At 46.4% G+C, this 21,285-nt stretch overlaps 1 protein-coding gene across 4 annotated transcripts in view; it reads left to right on the forward strand.

The window, feature by feature from the left end:
• The window catches only part of ANKS1B (ankyrin repeat and sterile alpha motif domain containing 1B), a 511,172-nt gene that overhangs the window by 248,299 nt on the left and 241,588 nt on the right, over positions 1 to 21,285 (forward strand). For all 4 annotated transcript variants that reach the window (XM_085653883.1, XM_085653885.1, XM_085653884.1 and 1 more), the window contains one exon: positions 18,085 to 18,171. In XM_085653883.1, the coding sequence (XP_085510009.1) occupies positions 18,085 to 18,171 (87 nt within the window). The remainder of the gene's footprint in view (positions 1 to 18,084; positions 18,172 to 21,285) is intronic.

Below are 21,285 nucleotides of genomic sequence, written 5' to 3' on the forward strand. Positions count from 1 at the left end.
TTTCCCATGGGCATGTAGCCCCAGCTAACCATACCTCTGGAATGAGCTAGGGAGCTCCACACGTCAAAAGAAGAGTTCTGCCATATTGGGAGAGGAGAGAATGGTGCATTCTGGGCAAACCAGATGCCACACTTCACAGGAAGTCATCACTTGGCAGTAAGGGACCTGGTAGCCCATTGTCTAGAAGTTTATGCATCTCCAAGGGCACAACCTAGACATAAAAGTGGCACCCCTGGCAGCTAGACTGCAGATCACATCTGTGCCGGAGAGAGGACTGAAGGAGGATTGCCCTGCTGTTCCCTCGATCCGGCAAAGAGAGGCTATACAAAAGACTGGACTGCATCTGGTGCGCCTCGGCTTAGCAAAGAGAGGACGGTGCCTTTGGTAACCTGCTCTAGGAAAGGGTACCCCCGAACCCCACACAGAAGATTTAACTCCAAGTCAGTTGGCTGGCTTCCTGTTACAGGTCCTTTCAGGTGAGGTGAAAGCGAAGAACACCCGATCATCACTGTCTGCTGCATTGCAACCTGAAAGACCTAGTCCTGACCCTTAAAAGTTGCACCTGAGTCTGCTAGGCCCAAGAGAGTCATCAGAGTGCAGTTTGGACACCCTGAAATGAGGTTACCACCAGTTAGAGGGAACAATTAGTTTCACTGTAAGCGGAGACCTATAGACAAGTGGAAACTGGTTTTTGGCTGGAACTTCACCCAGAATTTGAGGAGCATCACCCCCTACGGCCAACGTTGCCCTCACTGTATTCGTTGACTGTGGGGTAGTCCAGGAAGATCTCGTCACCTGATCAGTATCCTTGGGCATCTTCAGCATCCTGTATCCCTTGCATCAGGACCACCTAATTTAAGTCTGTGGTAGTGCACCCATAGAATTTTAAACTGGATTGGAGACTGCTTTGACTGCAAAGTTATTGGTCAACTTGACATTATTGGTCCCTGTGACTAGCTCCCTGTCAGAGTTGATTGCCTCAAGAGTACCGCAGTGTTTGTTTGATGCTTTATAAAAGTTTACGCCTTTTGCAGTCCATTACAATGATTTATTAGGCTCAATGAAAACCTGTGACTTATTGGTTCTATGAAAATCATATCTCTGGAACCCCCAGTGGAGTTTTGTCATTGAGGAGTTTATTTAAAGAAAAAATACAAAATTTTGTTTATAATCTGGTGTCAGATTTGTTTTGTGTTACGTTTTCATATTCAGCTGTTTTGGTACTTCCTAATGTATAATGTGGGACAAAATATTGTATCAAGAATATCAATGACAAAAGTATTGTGAAGATAAGCTTCTGTAGGTAAGTAAAATGTTACTATATATAACTCCACATATTTGTACCTTGACTAAATATATATCTTCAAGGTACGTAGATGTGGAATTAAGAATAGTGAATCTATACTTACCTATTTGCACTTCTCGATATTTGGTCCTCTATTTTTGACACAATATTCTGTCCACACAACATGTTTGGTTCCAAAATCCTGTCAGCGATCCCTTTGCACTTGTTCCTTTGATAAAGCCTGACTGCTCGGAGCCAGAGCTGCCCATGGTTGCGCTAAGGTTTTTCAAATGAACCTGATGTGACCCAATACAGGTTTGTGAGTTTTTGACATGGTGTGGTAGCACAACTACACCATGTAATAAACCACTTTCCTCACCACTCCAATCCTTTTGAGGTCTGGGACGGGGATCAAGTAGGCAATGAGCAGGTCACCAGGGACACCGATCTTCCCAGTCACTCTCCCATGTGACAGCAGCCTCCAGTACACTTTAGTTTGCCCTTAGCAGTTCACATCCTCCCTGTGGGAGGCATGATCTAACATTTTCTCCCAGTGCGGCAATCCATCACATCTGACTGGTGGGTCCTGCAGATTGTCCAGCAGCGCTATGCCCTTCTGTTCCTTTCTGGTCCACCACAGTTTCCTCCCACATCAAATGGCTTTCAGAGGAGTACCTATACATCTTAGTGGAAGAAGTGTGAACTCTATAGTCCAAAGGAGCACCTTGAAGATTCCGACTCAGAAATGGGGACAGGTTGTTAATTTCTGTATTTACTCTGGCTGAAGAAGGATGGAAGCCTTTATCCTGTTTTATATCTTCACCTTCAAAATGCCTTTCCTGCGGAAGACAGATTCAGAATACTCACACTGGCTCAGCTTTGTCTACTGTGGATCCCAGCAACTGAATGGTGACTTTGAACCTGCAGCACACCTACTTTCACGAACCCGACCTTCAGGCTCACAGATGCAAATTTTGGTTTAAGGTCGGCCAGGTAGATTATGAGTTTGCTGTCCTCCCCTTCATCCTCACCAGTTCCCCTTGGGCGTTCACAAAAGTGTAGGCATTGGCCCTTGCAGTCTTCAGAGGTTGGGGGATACCAATTTTCTACTACCTCACCAATTGGCCATTGATGACGGGGAACCTCCTGACATTTGTTGAGGCGAAGTTCTTGATCAACAAGGAGAAGTCGCACCTGGTTCCTTCACAGAGACATCCTTTTATAGGAGCTGCTGTGGCCCCACGCAGTTCAGGTCCTTTTCTATGTTGCAATGAGCTCACAACATTCGGCTATGATTCCCATGTTTCCGCCTCGGTCCTGGATCTCAGTGAGAGCAGCTCTGAGGCTTCTTGGCCTGTTGGCCTTATGAAGCCTGCTTGTCCACTTCGCCAGGCGGCATATGCGGGCTCTGCGGTGGGATCTCAAGTCTCAGTGGACACTGCACCAAAGGAACCTCTCGTATGTCAATCTAGGTTTCGGAGGAGACTGCACAAGATTTGCAGTAGTGGCTGGTCGACTGCAACCTGACCAGGGGGGAGACCCCTCCATGTTAACATTTTCTGCCTTCACATGACACTCTTGTGGTGGAGTTCAAATACTGTTGCTTGACTCATGGCACTATCTTTCTATGTCTACAATGGCTTTCTCTTTTGAAGTGTTCCTAAATCCCTGGCACATGCCTAGCTTTTCAGAGTCTATGAATATCAATGAAGATCCTATAATGAAAGATACTACCTTCTGATGATTAAAACAAGGCTAAGTTACATTTGATAGTATTGTCACATTCCATGTGAATTAAAATATTATATAATTTAATGGCTGTGTCTTTCTTGGCCTTTGTAATTGTACAGGTTAGGATGGTGTCTTTGAACGTGTTCTTTTGCGCTGTGTGAAACTCAACTACATTGCAGTACATAGGAGTCATGCCAATACCCGGGGGAGTGCTTTGAATGAGCTTTAAAGGAAAATCCATCATTGCATACCTACCACATGTAGAGGTGTTAGTGTCCTTTTTGGCTGGAGGAGAAATGCCTGCGAAATACAGATTTTAGAGTCATGTCTGTGCAGTAAATTGCTTCCATTCTGTGAGGCAGTTTGGATACTTCATAAAATCCCCTTTTGATGCTGATGAGCTTCTCTGAGGTGCCTGGAATAGTAAGTAACATAGTAACAAAAGGGTTCACTGGGCTGGCACTTCTGCGCTCATGGCTTCCTGGGTCTTCTGCTTGTATAAACATCAGAATATAGTAGCTTACAGTGATAGTAGCTTTTGTAAAAACATTTTCTTATATCTAAACCCCGACAGACATTTTTAGTTACTATACAGACTGAGAGTGGACTATCGTTCAAACACATCATGTTCTCTACTTACAGCCTTTCAGGAATAATTCTTAACAATTTATGACTGAGATGTTACTAAAATGTCTTTCGCCTGCATTTCGATAACAAGTGCTTGTGTCGAGAAATTTAAACCTATGCATACTTTTTATTACAAAAATGCATTAATATGCCTTTGTTGCCTTCTTCTGTTTTAACTGGCCGCTACTGCACTGTTCTTTCTTTCAATCTTTGCGAATTGTTTTTTTAAGTTTTGATTAAAAAGGGTTTCACACACTCTCTTTTTTGTAAAACCGTTTTTATTGCAGAACAATAATAGCAGCAGCATACATTATTACTTTGCCTGCATCGCTGATAACAATGCCATATATCCTGTGGCCATTCAGACAGCCGTACACAGCTCATGAGCCCACATCCCGGAGGCCGGGCAGCGATGTTCAGGGATCATCATACTGAGCTGTAGTTTAAGCTTTACTTTTGCTGCTAACACGGTAGGGTGACTACGTTCCGCTTTAGAGTTTTTCCCCCCCTCCCCGTCCCCCGCCCCCAACACTGCCCCTCCCCCATCCCATTCCCCGTTCCCCTCCCTCCCTCCCCACCTCCCGTGCCCACGCCCGCAACTGCGACTTTTCCCGGCTCTCACTTGTAAACTGGGTACCATTCAGAAGTACATAACTATTCACTGTGTTTGTGTGGATGGATTGCTCCGGGGGGCCCCTTCGGGCTCGGACGGCGTCTCGTCCTCCTCCAGCATACTATTTCGCAGGGCTTGCACTAGTCCCTCCCATGCCACGGCCGCCTCTAGCGCCCTGTCATCAGCCCTGCGGGTCGCTAATTGGTATCGAAGCGTGCTTTCACTCGCCGCCCATTTCTGCAGCTCCTTGGCCCACCTCCCGTGCGTGGGGCCCGCTTTTGACTTCCAGAGTCTCGTCACCTCCCTTTTAGCTAATAGGAGGCCCATGTCAATAAATCTACTTGTATTTTTGTTCTTGGGTGTGTGGGGAAACCAGTGTAGGACACAAACCGCCTTAGTGTATTGTAAGTCCCTGTCCGTCACCTCGGTCAGCGTTTCACCAACCGCCCTCCAGTAGTCCTGTAGGTGAGGGCAGTCCCACAGCATATGCCCCAGCTCCGCTCCCACCATTCCACATCTAGGGCACGCCGCATCTGCCACCCCAAAATACTTCCCAAGGTTACTTGGTGTAAGGTAGGCCCTGTGGAGAATATAGAAGTGTATCAGCTGGAAGCGCGCGTTCCTGGTACTTTTCCGAGCTCGCCGCACCAGCCCCGCCCACGTAGCGTCAGGGATCTCAGTCTGCACTTCCAGCTCCCATTTCGCCTTTAGTGCCGTTAGCGGCCGCAGAGTCTCACGCAACATTCTGGAGTACAGACAAGTCACCGCCTTATAAGTGCCAGCAGACATCATGGTGTATTGGCAGGCTGCGGATGTGGCGGGTTCCATGAGCCCCGCTCCCCAATGCGCCTGCATCGCGCTTGTCACTGCCGCATGCATCAGGTAGTCTCCCCGCGGGAGGTCGAAGCGCTCCTGCAGCGTTTGGTAAGGGACCAGCGCTCCCTCTTCGTATAGGTCACCCAACATTTGGAGGCCCGCCTCCTCCCACACCTGCAGTCCCGACAAGTCTCCGCCATGCGGGAGCGCCGTTACCATTCCCAATGGGATCTCCGGCGCATACGGACGCCGCACCCCGGCTCGACGTTGCGATCGGTTCCAGCATTGCCGGAACGTCTGCTCCTCCAGAGAGAGGTCTCTGATAACCAGCCGCTAAGGGTTTCACACACTCTTGTTGACACTTGTAGATAATATATATTTTACTTGTTATGGTGCTTGCTTACCTATCTATTTCTTGTGGCAGTCCTTATTCTGTTGAACATGTACTTTGTGTTGTGATTGACTGAGAGAAGTTGAGCAACTTTTATTGTGCTTGATAGCTAGTTTCTTAGTTGTCAATCACATTTCAATTAAGCATCTTGTTTTTCATGGTGTTTTCATTACTTGTTCGAAATGTTAGCTACAGTAACTAGTTATCAGTGCTCGCTATCAGGAGTATGATTATTTTGACTATTTTGAATGCATGACTACTATTTGCCTTTTTTGAAGGCACAACGGCTATTTTCAAAACTTTGCAAACGTTGGCCTAGTAGCTTCAGTGGCACTGGACTTCTTTGTTAGCTTGAAGATAGAGATTCCGAGAAAATATTTAGTTTACGGGCGAAAATGACAAACTGTTTCCTGCAAAACTGGATGCCCCGTTCACAGGATGTTTGTTAGCAGTCTGGAGCGAAAACTTTAGGGTGCCGAATTTTAGATTTGAAGAAGACATACTGCCAAGTGCAGTAATGCTGGATTGTCATGAAGCACTTAGCCACGAATCCATGATGAAATAGGGGTTGACGCTATTTGTCCAGGCTGTGGGAGGTGGGGGGACGTGGACACCACGACAGGCTGACACGGAGCTCTCGCCGAGAATCATTGGTTCCGCCAGATAGCCGCGCTCTCTCTGTGCCAGGATGACAGCACCCGGTGGAGGAAGGTTAGGAGACCGCCCGGGTGTGGATGGTGACCGTGGAGGGAGCAGAGGAGAACGGAGGCACAGCCCAATCCTGAGCACCCGGCGGCTGCAGTGGGGTTTCAAGATGGCGGCCGCGGCTGATAGCGTGAATAGGCCCTGGGTGTGCAGTCAGTACAACAAAGGCATTCACAACCCCAGGAGAGGGCTGTCTTGGGCGGTGAGGCATCGATTACCAAGGGTGGGTACTGGTGAGGCAGAGGGCCTCCACGACAGCTGGACAGAGACTGGAACATCAGGAGTCCCCTCACCAGAACCATCCTCTGGGGCCCGCTGCGGGAATATAGTTGAAGGCTTGTGGACACCAGCTGCCAAAAGGTGATAGGGAAGTACCAGGGCACACAAGGGCCAGATCCAGTGATGGTGCATGGTCGACTACCAATAGCAGATGGCCGCAGACCTAGTGGGGCTCATTAGAGGGGCCCGTGAGAGATTCTCCCACACACATGCCAGCAAGATGGTGCAGGACAAAACCGCCAAGCCCCTACATGTAAACAAACTAGACAAATTTGCCTTTTGAAGTGGAGGGAACAGCAGAGTCCGTGGTTGCACGGCAAGAACCAGAACTCGAGCAGCGGAAGAAAAAGGCCTCTCCCTGAGAGAACTGCTCCAGGCCATCGAAGACACCAGTTCAGCTCTAAAACATAAAATCGACACGGTGGCCTTGGTTGTCACACTGATTATCATGAATATGAGGATATTTCTGAAAGGGTACACACAGCAGAGGCCACCCTTACAGACCACATGGAGGCCATATGTACCCTACAAGCTGAGTTACACCAACTGAAGGAAAAAACCACCCAACTCCACGCACGGCAGAAGATACATTGGCCTGCTCCAGGTGAAACAATATAGGCTTGGTAGGAATTCCTGAAAAAGCAGAGGACACAGAGGCCGAGCACTTTGAGGAAGGGCTGGTGCATCACTGGTTGAAACCAGAGGACGTATCTGCTCTATTTGTGGTTAAACAAGTGCACTGGGTCCCTCAGACCCTGCCAAAACCTAAGACCAGACTGAGACCTCTTCGGGCTGAATCCTTGCAATCATTAAGGTGGCTCGCATGCAGAGTCCTCTACACAGTGAAATCAGGATCTTTACAGACTACACCCAAGAAGTACAGACCCGGTGTAGATCCTTTGATAAGGTGAGGGGGAGCTCCGGAACCTGCAGTACATGATGATCTTCCTGGCACCCCTGAAGTAATGGCGGAGAGACACTCCTGGTTCGTCACTACACTGTAGTAGGCTTGGGAGTGGCTAGAAGGCTGGTGACCGGTGAAGAATGGACAGCGGGGGAAAGGATGCACATCACCAAAGTGGCCAAACATCGACGAGCGGAGGTGGGGGGGGTGCATCAAGACTAGGAGCACCTGAAGAAGCAACAAAGGACCCACGGCCTCCTTAAATGGATATTGAACTTGTGGCTCAGCAGGCAAAATGCTGGAAAGACACTGGCGGTGCCTGTGGAGGCACGGATTGCTCAAAGGCATACACCACCAGCCATCTCACAGACACTCCTTTCACCAGGCAAAGGAAGGAGACCTGGGACCTGTATGTTAAAGTTTAGTAATGAGAATGGGGAGGGGGGCAACAGACACCTTGAGCGCTGGCGAAGAGGGTAGTTTTAAGCCCGCAGTTTGAGGATGTAGGGGGGCGTTTGTATTGGGGCACAGGAATGCAGACCTGTTGAAGGGACACAAATATACACACTGACCGTGGAGACCCACAGACATGTTCACACCAAGGGATACCCATGTCTGCCCAGCAACAGGACACAGGGGTGGCCTCACCTTAATCTCTTGGAATGTCAACAGACTGGGGAATAAGTTGAAAAGGGGGGTGGTCTCTAACTACCTCTATAGGAATAGCCCTGACATAGTCATGTTGCAGGAGACACATCTAGTGGGTCACTTACAGGAGACACACATCTAGTGAGTCACCACTGTAGATTTCTGGGGTAAGGATGGTACACACTGCTTTCATACTCCATATTCACTACGGGATCATGAGGGGTTGGCATCCTGGCACTTAAGTCCCTAACATTACTTTTCGATGATTAGCAAAATCAACGTGGGAGAGCTCCTAACATTGGCTTCCTGGTATCTCCCGCCGGGTTTCCAGCTGAAAGTTCTGGGACATAGGGGAGACTGGATAGTCCATGTTACTGATTGGGGGGACTTCAGCCTTGCAATGCAGGGTGATTGGGACAGGGTAATCAGGAGCAGGAGGGCACTGGAGTAAGATACCTGATTACGCACCTCATTGGAGTGATTGGATAGGTTGACACGTGGTGGGGGAAAACCCCACAAACAGCCAACATGTCCTGTATATACTACCTGTTCACACCGGGACAGCAGAGAGGGCAGTTTGGGGCCATCCAATATGTTGGTAAACTGATTGTTCCGGATCATCTATAAACTTAAACATCTGGACCAGTTGAGCTTTATATCCAACAGGTCCACGAGACACAACCTCTGATGGCTGCTAGGTGGCCCTAGGGGGGCCTGCAGTCGCCCTTGCATTCGAGCCGAGGCTTTCGACTCAATGGAATAGGGATATCTACTAATGGTGTTGAGAAAGATGTGGTTTGGGCCAGAAGTGCTAGCCTGAGTTCATCTCCTATACAACAAATCATGGGAACGAGTCAGAACTAATGGGACAATGTCTCGGGAGTTTACCCTTGGCAGGGGAACTAGGCAGAGGTGCTCCTTCTCTCCACTGGTTTTCGTGCTGGAGCCCCTAGCAAATTGGGTGAGAATAGACTCCGAAATTAGAGGTCTCGGGTGTACCCCGGGAAGGGAAGATGTGATTTCCCTCTACGCGGATGACATCTGGCTCTGCCTAGCGGGCACTGTCAGTCCATACCCTGTATCTCAGAAATCTTAAAATATTTGGGGAGTTCTCTGGGTTGCGCATAAATTGCACCAATTCGGTGGTGTTCCCACTTGCTCCATGGCAACCAATGTCAGGCTGGGAGTGCCAACTCCTCTGGTCATCGAAGGGTTCAGATTCCTGGGTATCGCTGGATCGGGCGGGCTTTCACAAACACAACCTGGGAAAAGTCCTTTAGGACTATAAAGCGAGTGTGGTACACTGGCTGAAACATCCTCTTTCATTGCTGGACAGAGCTGCCCTATACAAAATGATCACTCTACCTAAACTCCTGTATATGCTCCATAACAAATCATATGAGGTGGCAGAGATGTTCTTCTAAGAGTTGGACAAGACAACTAGTCTACTTCTTTGGGATAGGGGGATACCACACACCAGGGCCCCTATGAGGGAAGAATCTCCCTCCCAGACATAAAACTCTACTACTGGGCTACTCAACTGCTGGTGGTTAATGGTTGGGCATTTGAATCCCAACAAGAACCAGCCCTTCAGGCTGACAGACACCATTTGAGACCTGGGTGATGGATGACCCCCCACCAGAGGCCACCCCAACACAAATGGTGAATAGAATTTAGAAGAAGGCTACCACGCGGCTGGTATGGGCGGAGAAGCTAACATTGGAGATACCCCTCTTGGAATCGTGAATGCTTGAAGACCAGCAGTGGCCGACATAAATAAAAAGTGGTGGGGCGGGTGGAGGGTGTACTGAGGTGAGTGTGATGGTGGTATTAATAAAAAAAAAAGACCTACCTGAAGCTGCCGGTCACCTCGCTCCTCAGTGTTCTGCTGCTTCCTGGTCCCAGCAGACACTGGGACAGCATTAGAGACTCTGTGTGCGATCCCCGCGCTGCTCTCATGCTATTACCAATAGCATCAGATTGGCCTGAGCGGGCTGGTTTAACACTCACTCAGGCACAGGAAGTCTGTGTTGTTTCTTCAACCTGGCTGTAAAATACAGCTGGGTTGGAGAAACCTAACTGCGCATGTCTGTTTGGCCAGCTTAAGACGGCCGGCCAAACAGACATGCACACTTAGAAGTGCACGCACCACTTGTTCCTCCTCCCTCCCTACACGTAGGCTCAGCCAGCCGCAGGAAAATATAACTTTTATAAAATATTGTTTTATTTTTCAGCTGCTGGCTCTGAGCCAGTGGGGCGATGCCCCTCCGCAATTGCGGAGGAGCCGCCGCTGTTGCAGACCTGCAACAGCTAGAGTAACGCAACCAATGGGACAGGATAGGGATCTCCACGCTGGGGGATGTGTGGGGGTGGCAGGGGGCTCCTACGGTTTGAGGAACCCCGCAACCAATATGAACTGGCCAAAAATCAATGTTACAAATACCTCAAATGAAACATGCTCTATCTGGGTATTCAGAGGAACTCCACGAGGTGATGGATGAAACCCCCCTAGAATATCGAGTACTAGCAGCCCGCTAACTAGACATGCGGTGTCCCAAATCTACATACAGAACCCTGCAGAACTACAGCTGCTCCCCGCTCACATCACTGAAAGAGACCTAGGCACCTTACATGGTGAGGATTGGGGTGAGACATGTCGACATCCAAGGGAAGTAGGAATCAGAGCGGGTTTTTGAATTGTACAGTTGAAAATCCTCCAAATGGGCATACTACACAAGAACCAGGTTGCACCACATGGGGAAGAAAGACACAGATAGATCCCTGAGGGGCTACGGACAGTTGGGAAAGCTACTACATACACTAAGGGACTGTCAGAGGGTTGGGCACTATTGGGACCAGGTGGGATGCTGCTCCTCGAAAGTCACCGGGGAAAAAGTAGCTGTAAGCCTGGCACTTGTATCTCTAGGGATATGGGGAGAGCAGGCGTTGTTGTTGTGCAACACCGGCCTCATGGTGACTAGAAGGGAGATCGTGCAGCTGTAGGGCAGAAGAAATACCCCCAATCTGTCTAAAAAGCCTGGGCTGCCCGAGGAAATTTGAGACAGTATGGGCCCGTGGCAAGAACACAGAGACAGAGAAAAGGAAAGAGACAGTGGGTGGTGTGAATCCGAGGGCCTGGGAATATACACTGTGAACCAACTCTGAAACACTGAGGGGATATGTGGGGGACTGGGCAGTAGTCTGTGTAATCATCAAGAGGAGAAAAGGGTTGTGATGGGGCTACAAGACGTGTCGCATTGAGTATTGCTATTTTCAGGAAATGTAAACAATAAAAATACGTTTTTTTGAAAAACTGATCTTTCTGGCCATGGACAGGTCAAAAAGGTTAGTGAAGCAGAACTGCCTGGCCCACTGTGGAACTAAACGAATGTGTGCACAGCTCCTGTTGCATCTTAAGGAACACCCTCTGGATAAGGGAGACAGGAGGAAAAGTATAGGCAAAGATCATGACCATGGCATTGTGTCCCAGGGCACGGCCACGTGCTGCTGAAGAACTGACATTTGAGTTCTCTGGTGTTATGAAGAGATCAATAGAGGTGAGCCCTGGCTTTGCGACACAAGCTGAAGTTGCTTTGCAACATAGCTCCCACTAATGGCAGTTGATGTCCCATCTGCTCAAAATGTGGACACTGTGGAATCGTGGAACATGCTCTCCTGATGGTGTGTCACAACACCCATCGCCTTGCACACTGCCCTTTCTTGGACTGAATTTGACACTTTTGGCCACCTTGATTTCAAATGTGGGTGGAGAGTGATCATAAAGTCTGCCCTACACTACAGCTCCTGCTGTGCAATGTGTAGGAAGAAAGCTTTCAGAGTGTCATGAATGTTCTGAGCCCTAGCATGTTTGTGTATTTTCACTTCTTGAGAGGTCCAATGTCAACATATGCAGAGTTCTTGAAGGTGAGCTCCTCAACCTTTCAGGGAGGCATATGTAGAGAGGAAGAACTGAGTATCTTGCATATACAGGTCCAGTCGACATGAATTTGTCCATCCAACAAGCTAAAGTTTTTTGTTTTTTTTACCAGTAGTCTAACCCTGATGACATCATCCCATTGGGCTGTCAGTTGTTGGCACTTAAAGTCCTACTGCTATTGTACCGAGGGGTGTAACATAAAATGGCACCCCTCCACAGAATGTGATTAGGGCCCCCAATTGTCCCATAGCTTGCAGATACCCATTGGCCTGGGCCCCTTGAAGGATTGGGAGCCCCTTGGAGGGTTAGGCCCCCTAAAAGGTTTGGGCCTCCTGCATGGCAGTGGCTGTGGGGGCCTACGTTATGTCCCTGCTTGCACCAGGCACATCCCCAGCTAGTCCCGGAGTATTAATGGGATGCAAAATGATATCATGGTCAACAGGACCTTGTACTTTTGAACGATTATACTTGATTTTGACTGAATACTTCAGGCCACAGCTTGAGACTTTCTTCCCGGTCTTGAAAAGTGTATGATTTCACAGTGCTGAGCACATATGGAGGTCTCAAGAATAGCACCTATTGGCTGGATGGGCCTTCTTTTACTCAAAGTGAGACCCAATCGGCTCAGTAGATGTAGCATTGACCTGACGCCTTGAGAATCCTGCTGGCATCATGGTGCTTTCGGAAAGAACCAGAAGGTAGCATTACTCTCATTTAGGATGTTTTTCCCTTCTGGTTTTGACAGGATCCGTCACTAGCACTTCAAAGGAAGTAGGATCAGAAAGAGCTCCCTTACAAGGGTTATAGCCCGCATTGGTTAAAGATCTCTGACTAATGCTAGGATGGTTCCTTTGATGAAGGTTGTCACCTATATGCTCGGTGTGGGCCTTCTGACCTTATGAAACACAGTTCCAGACCTTGGTGATGTTTAACATTTCTCACAGACATCAGAGTTAGGATACATTTTGACTCACACTACACTACACGTTCCCGACTTCCCAGAGTAGTTGCTGTTTAGGCTTTCACGAATAAGACATGCACCCCCTGACATCAAAGGCTGGTGGCAACTGAGGCAAGGCACTTGAACACCTGTGAGGCGAACTAAGAACAAGGTGCAACACATTAATTGGCACCATTGAACACGTACCAAAAAAAGAGATACCTGTAATCATGTGGATGTATGGAGATGGAAATAAACATCTTCCATATCAATAGAAGCCAGGAATGTGTGTTGAGAAAGATGACCATCAGGAAACTGCAGTTTTTATTGAGCACCATGAGGTCTAGAATGGGATGGCACTCTGGGAACTATGGTGAACACCAAAGAATCTAAAATAACACCCTTATGACTTTTGTACTTGTTTCATGCTTTACTAGTAGGTTGAGGGTTAAGTAACAGTGACATCTCATTCTAGAGTTCCCTGTCATACCTGAACAGGATAGCAGTGACCTTGGCCACATTGGTAGCAGTTGCTTCGAAAAAGGCACTGCCACTTGCACACAGTGTTAAGGCAACATTGCTCAGGCCTTTCTCCTAGAGAGGATCTGAGACTGGTATATATTTACAGGTTAATTACCTTTGGTAATGCTCTTTCTGGTGGATACTCTATCTAACCACAGACTCTTCACCTATAGAATATTCCACAGGCACCAGACTGGATCCGGAAGAGTTTCATACTAGTGCTCCTTCACGCAGAAGAAGGATGTTGGTTGGAGAATGAACCATACCTCTGTTCATCATTGCTTTGCTTAGGCATTACATGTTGCTGTAACGTATAAGAATAGATACATTTGCTCTTGTGCATACCTACGATTCTTCTGTCGTCTGTTGATTATAACATCGTAGTTATCGGTTTACAAAGATTCAGGTTTTACTTGTTTATTAACTTGGCTGCTGATTACTTTTATTCTTGAGGGCAGAAAGTTCCATACCTTAACTGCTTGGACTGAGAAGGAGTGTCCGCCGGTATTTGATTTGTTGCAGGAAGAGACAGAAATGAGCCATCCTAGAACGAAAATCTCTGGACTGAAAGTAGTTGCTGAGTCTTTGCTATAGGAAGTGGATTCGAACCCTTGAAAAGTATGACAAGCACAGCACATAGCTTTGATGGACACCCATCTAGTTACAGACACAGTGTGGATATTGAGGTCCTGCAAAAATGCATGACCCGACAATAAGGTCAGAAATTAGTCTCATGGCTAGGTTCGTGGTTCTCGTTAGCTTCTAAATAACTTGGTGGAACAGTCCAAGGAATATACCTTTGACATGGTCTTGTAGCCTTGTATGGAGAGTACTAGACTGTTGATCGCTTGTACCTTTTGCTAGAATCTTTATGGACGATTCATTGGTGATGGCTGTGGAGCCTAACTAAGATAGGTTTTGGAGTTTGGTATAGATTTAGTGTCATCTGCATAGTTGCAGCAGTTGAATTTGAAGGAGATAAGTGGGCTGAGGTAAAGTAGAAGAATGAGATGCTGGACATTGCGGTCTCCATTTTTCAGGGGTTGAGTGTTACAGTATGAGAGAGATCAGTTGGTGAGAAGAAATCAGTACATTAGAGGAAAGTGCCTTGGTCATTCTAGCTTTGTTCGTCCAAACTGAGTGGGATTTTAGATGATGACAAAAGCAGCTGCAAGATCCAGCAATAGAGTGTTGCCACATCATTAGAATCAATGAGAGTTTTGATGTCAAGTTGCAATTAGCACAGATTTCGTACTTCTACGTGAATTAATTCTTGTTGTGTCCGAGAAAATATCATTCTCTTTAATGTAGGAGGATAATTGAACATAAATAACTCTTTTGATCACTTGCTTAGGAGATGGAGATTGTTAATAGGGCATCACGTAGCTGGAGTTTTGAATACGGTATCTATTTATATTAGAAAGGACATGACGCAGAAAATGTGGCGTTCTTCTGGGAATATGTTATTATTCAGCAAGTGGTGAATAAAGGCTGTGGGTGGGGTGGCAACTGAGCTGTCCATAAAGATGTCCTTGAACACATGGATTGTGCAGCTGTTTGCCAATGATCCCTTTGTGAAATTGGTTAACTTTTTAGTGGACAGAGGGTTGAAGGAATTATGTTGCTTTGCAGCATAGAATTTTAGGTCTAGGCGTTGGAGCTGAAGTGATCAATGGAGTCACATTCTGTGTCTGTGTGGTTTTCAGTGTTTAGCAATTTAGGTAGAGGAATTAAGCAATTATCTCATAACTCTCTTTACGTGGACATCTAAGTTCAGATATCCAATGTAAGTAATATAGCTTTTTCCCCTTTCAGCGTGCAACTACATAAATACAGTTTTCCTATCCTGAAATGTCCTCATACCACTGGGTCCACCTACAGTGATGATGATAGACCTAGGCAGTACCATAGCCTTTCCTTATATCAAGAAGCATGGCAGCACTCACTTACCTCCATTCTGCTGTTTAATGATAGAACTCCGGAAGTGGGATTTTGTTAGGACATTTTGTCTTCTATTATTCCTCTTTGCCAGGATGCTCAGCGCAAGAGCAGATAATCATCACCTACACATGCCTCTTGAATGGGAGCTCAGGCAAGTATTCCTCGCCTCCACTTCTAAAGTTTTAGTAGACCGGAAGCAGGCATCATTGGGACACCACTCTGAGTAGTGTTCTCATAATTGATTAGCTTTAGGTTACTCTCTATGCCTTTCCCTGAATAGGAGAAAGGCACAAAGAGTAACATGAAAGCTTATAAATTATGAGAACATTACTCATAGAGTTCCAAGGGCGTAGTCATATTTCAATCTAAACGAGTAGGTTTGTCTCCTTTGCCGCATTAGATAACGCGAGCACTGTCCCTGACTGAGCCCACAACAAATAGGTACAGAGGTCCTAATTTAGAGTTTGGTGTACGGGTGACTCCGTCACAAAGGTGACAGCTATCCCGTCCACCATATTACAAGTGCTGAAGGATATAATGCACTTGATATAAGGCGGACCGGATAAACATCATATGTGTGACGGTGTAACCTCACTGCTTAAAAAACCAAATTGTGCCTATTGTGTATAATGTGTACAAAAACAATGCACTTCCAAAGGCAGATGCAACAGTCTGTGGAGAGCGCATCAGTGAAAAACTGAGTTGCAGTTTGAAGCCGCAACTCCGTCTTTCACTTTCAGAAGGCCCAGCCTCATTTGGAATAGGGGTCAAGAATCCCCCCCAACTGGTGGTTGCAGTGTCTGAAGGGTCATGTCTGCGGGGGATACCTACGTGGGTCTGTGGGACCCCAGTCCCATCTCCCAAGGGACACTCTTTTGTGGCAAACTGTGCGCCATCTTACTGGTACCACACAATCAGCATGCCTCCCAACACATTTTTGCCCTGACACCCATGTCTGTAATGGGGCACAAGAGCAAAGCAACAAAGCAACTTCCGACCCATCATCCCTGCGCCCCTATCCAGCACGAGTGATTGAGAAGGCCATCAACAAGCAACTCAACCCACCTCGAACTTTACCCACAGACCATACAAGAACTCTAGGGATCACCCTCGAGCACAAGCTCTACATGACGGCTCTAGTCATTGCAGCGTGCAACTCCTGCTTCTACATCCTATGCATGCTACTAAAGATCCTCAAATGGTTGCCTCAGAACACCAGTAGGATTGTCATACAAGCACTCACCACCAGCAGGCTAGACTACGGCAACACTCTCTACGCCGGAATCTCCAACCAACCCTACAAAGACTCCAGAACATTGCTGCAAGACTCATACTCAACCTGCCACACCTAACTCACATCACACTGCACATCAAGAAGCTTTACTGGCTAAACCCTTCGCAAGCGCAGCCAATTAAAACTTCTCATGCAACATACAAAGCCCTACACAACAGAACCAGCATACATGAACAGCTGCATACACTTTCACCAACCCACCAGACACCTATGCTTTGCCTCACTCTCACTTGCACACATTCCCTGCATACGCAAAAGCAAAACTGGTGGTCGCTCATACTCCTACATCACACCCCAGACATGGAACAGCCTCTTAACACATCAGAGCCTCCTCCTCACTTATGGAGTCCCGCAAAAAACTGAAGACATGGCTGTTTGTACAAGCACCTCACACCTACACACCTGTCCAAGCGCCTGGATTCCCTCTTGGGTGATTAATACGCTATACAAGTCAGTATAACATAACACATTTTTGCCCTGACACCCACATCTGTAATAGGGCGCAAAAGAAAAGGTGGCCCAGCATTTGCCTGTGGCCACTCTCTCATGTAGATAACGATATGCCCCACTGGAACTCTGGAATTGTGCTGGCACACGGTTTGTGTCTGCGCCTTCAATATTGCAGAAGGGCCTCTGCAGCCCTTGTAGTAATAACTGTGCCTCAGGTGCAAAAAGCGGGTGCAAATGCCAGTTACACCCCTAGACATGTGTAATACGGCATCTTGGAGTTTTGTCCAGGCCCTCTAAAATCCAGAAGTTATTTTCTCTGCTCAACTCTTCCAGTGACATTACACAAAATGACGCCTGCCCCTCCCCGCCACTCTGCCCCTCCCCATAAGGCCCCTGGCTCCTCATCAGTCATGGAGGTATTAATCAATTTTTACCGCAATCAAAGCTACCATTGCCTGATGATAAATACCCTGCATCACACAACTCCTCTTGCACTCTCCACGTGCTCCATATGAGAGTTAAACTTTCTTAAGGAATGTGGGTGTCTTTCAGAGATGCCTGTTGCTGCAACCAGTGGCTAGTGAAAATGCACAAAAAAACATTAAATGAAGCTACTGTTAAGTCTGTTTCCTAGCATGAGCTTGTTTCAATTGTTCATTTTGTTTTAGAAAAATATTAATCAGCACTTTCCGTTATTGTTCCCTCGTTCTAACATGAGATATCGGATTTCAGTCTTGGATACCAGTAAAACAAGCCGGGGATTGATAACGATGTGTTATTTAATTTCAACTTTTTCATTGAAGGGCTTCAAATACGCATTCATGTCTTAATTGTTAATCGAAATGTCTACTTCTTAAGTTTTTCTTTTTATAACAGTTCTCCGTTTGTCATATTCTTATCTCACATCTGTAGTTGAATAAATGGCAACAAATCAAAATGCAATTCATTACGAAAACTGAAAACTTGTAAATTATTTTTAACAGTTGTCATTTAAATTGCAGAAATCAACAGAACAAATGAAAAACATTCCTACTATTATTCTATCAGTCTCATACAAAGGAGTCAAATTTATTGATGCTTTAAATAAGGTATGTTGTATAGTTCTAAAATACATCATTTTGTTTGTGTGTAATAATCTACACAGTATACATGCTGTTCATTCCTTTTTTTAATGATAATTATCAGTTATAATTTTATGGGTGAGCATTTTCTACTGTAAATTAGGCGAACTCCTCAAACTAGGTACGTTGTAAATCTAACTAATCCAGAGTGCGTGATATATCTTATTTCTAATTGATAAAAAACAAATTCATATTTGCTTTGAGTAAATTGTTAGTCACCAGCCTTATGGTCGATGCATGATTTGACACATGCATTGCACTTCACTAAGTTAAATGCGTTTTTCCTCTGCACCGTTTCAATTGCTTTATTGGCTTTGTCTTATCAGGCGATTGCAGTTAAAATAGAATCTGTTCCGAGAGGGATGATCCTTCATGGTTCCAAAAGGGCTACATCCTTGCTAGATTTTTTGATATCCACCTATAACAGAGATACATCTAAATGCAGCTGATTTTCCTGAAAATCTGGCATAAAACCAGCCTACCTGAATCTATCTTGAATACCACGGGTACATACCAGCTTGAGAAATCACTGCTTACTCTGGCACCTAAGCCAGCAAAAGAACTTGCAACAGATGCAACCAGAGTTGACCATCCAAATAATATCTGACCAGGGAATGATCAAAAAACTAAGGGGCTCATTAGGATGGCGGGCGGACCTGAGTCCGCCCGCCATCCCTGCGGTGTTTGGACCGGCCACCAGACATGCGGCGGACCTGCACCATGAATTAGGATGTGACCGCCACCATGGCGGTCGCATTCTGCAATTTAACATTGCGGCGGGTGCTGCTGACAGCAGCACCCGCCGCGATGTTAGAATTGCATGTCTAGCATTTCACTACACCACATGGCAGGCACCACACGGTGCCTGCCACTTGGTGCAGTGAAATGTATAGGGGTACCATAGGTACCCCCCAAGTGCACCCCACCTCCCCCAAACACAAGGGTGACCTGCAACCGGCCCCTAGACCCAATCCCCTCCAGCCTTTCCATGGTGGCATCACCGCAATGGAAAGGCCTTTCATTTCCCACATCCTAATATGGCGGACGGTGCCTGCTAGGCATCACCACCATATTAGTGGCCCTACTCCGCCCGCCAGGCGATCGTTACGATTGCCACCGGCGGAAAAGCGGCGAACGGACTTTGCATCCACTGCAATACCCAACGCCATCCTAATATGGCAGTGAGTAAATCTCATTGTGATGGCGGAACAATCGCCACAGCCCCTATGTTAGCCTATAAAAGAAAAGGAAAAGGGGTACACTCTCTTTTGACAGGCAGTATACATTTATTTCTCCTGTACTTTTTTGCACATCAGACTTGATGTGTTCTTTTGTTCCTTGCAACTGGTTGTCACAGTTAATATGGAGTACCTGAGCATACCTATTTCCTAACACTGCCCAGTACTGTTTAAACTGATGTGGGGTTGGCCACACACTTCCACTCTTCAAGCAGAGCTCATACTAGTGCTTTAAAAGGCCCTGTCTTGAAGGGAAGTTCATGATACTAGATCCCATTAACTTGAAGGCAGTGGTTTAGTAGGTGTGACTGAGGAGTAGTGGGAGGCCTTTAAGGTCACAATCAAAGAAGCATGTCTTGAGGCAGTTTGGGGAGCTGTTGAAAGTTGGTATGATCAGAGTAGTTACTACAATTTCTGTTTATATTCCTTGAATTCTACTCTGCGATCCTTGAACCTAACTGCTTATCAGGAGGCTGTGCCCTTCCCAGTGCTTGAGCCGGAACTTAGAGATGTGATAGATAACCCATTCATGCAAGTGGACATCATAAATTCTATTAGATTATTTAGAGGGGTCGAGGAGTTACCTGAATTAGGTGGATTACATGGAGTCGCATTTGATTTAGGCAAGGCATGCTTTGGGGGGGAGGGGAGGAAGTTGGGCTGTTACATGTTATAATTAGACTGAGGAACAATGCAGATACCAGACAGAGCTGGCATAGGAAATGAAATGGAGTGGAACTGACTGAGCCTTTAGGCTGAGTAAACCAAGAGGTACGACAACGGATAAGAGACAAGTAGATTGCTTGTACAAAATTGAACTACCGAACGTTTGACTATGTTACTGCTGTTCAAATTCTAGAATCATATACGAAGGCTTTGCACAACAATGATATATGCATAAAAATGTATGTAGGATGCCTTAATAAAATTTTTTAAAAAATTCTATTAGTTTATTGCCAAGTGAAGAGACCCCGGATACTGATGGGTTGCCTATTGAATTCTATACCATGTTTGAATACTTGCTGGCTTGTGCTTGCTTGATCTATAAAATTTGTCAACCCCGAAAAGCGTTGATGTGATTCTGAGGACTGGGATTGATCTGTTACTTAAGTCGTCCTACCATCCCCAATCCATGTTGAATCTAGACTACAAAGTGCTATCTAATACACTAGTGGTTAGAATTAGGAATGTATTGCCATCATTTATCCGTTCTGATCAGTGCATCTTTAGCCCTGAGCACAGCACATCTAACTTGCTATGGTTGTTCATATTGCAGATGGTCTATCTGATGAAATCCGGCCGCATCTAGTGGTGTCCTTGAACATTGAAAATGTTTTTGATGTGTTGAGTTGGAACTATTTCTATACAGTCCTGTCGCCCATTAATTTTTAGCTATTAATTTTATAACAGATTAAATTACTGTACACAAATCAAACAGCCGACGTGTAGACTGGTTGATTCATTTGTCCTGGTTGGTAAGTTCAAGGGGGCTGTCCATTGTCACCCTTACCCTTCATGCTAGCAGTGGAAGACATGGAAAACACATTGTGGATATCGAGGGGACACAACTGGTGCCACACTATTTCACTATGTGCCGACAACATCGTGTAATATTTGTGTGATACTTTAAGTGGTCTGGCCCCACCTATCCAATTGTTTGATTGATTCAGTGAACTGTCTGTCCTGAAATTTACTTGGAATAAATCATGCTTGCTGCACTTGTGTCGAGGCATTTACTGGTCCTACTGTTTTCCTAGAGATGTGCTTCTTCAGTGGGGACCAACCGCGTTTAATTATCTTGAGGTCCGAGTCTATCCCTCGGATAAGGACAAAGATGAAAGGA

This window comes from Triturus cristatus, chromosome 4_1 (genome assembly GCF_964204655.1).
Source record: "Triturus cristatus chromosome 4_1, aTriCri1.1, whole genome shotgun sequence".
NCBI classification, from domain to species: Eukaryota; Metazoa; Chordata; class Amphibia; order Caudata; family Salamandridae; genus Triturus; species Triturus cristatus.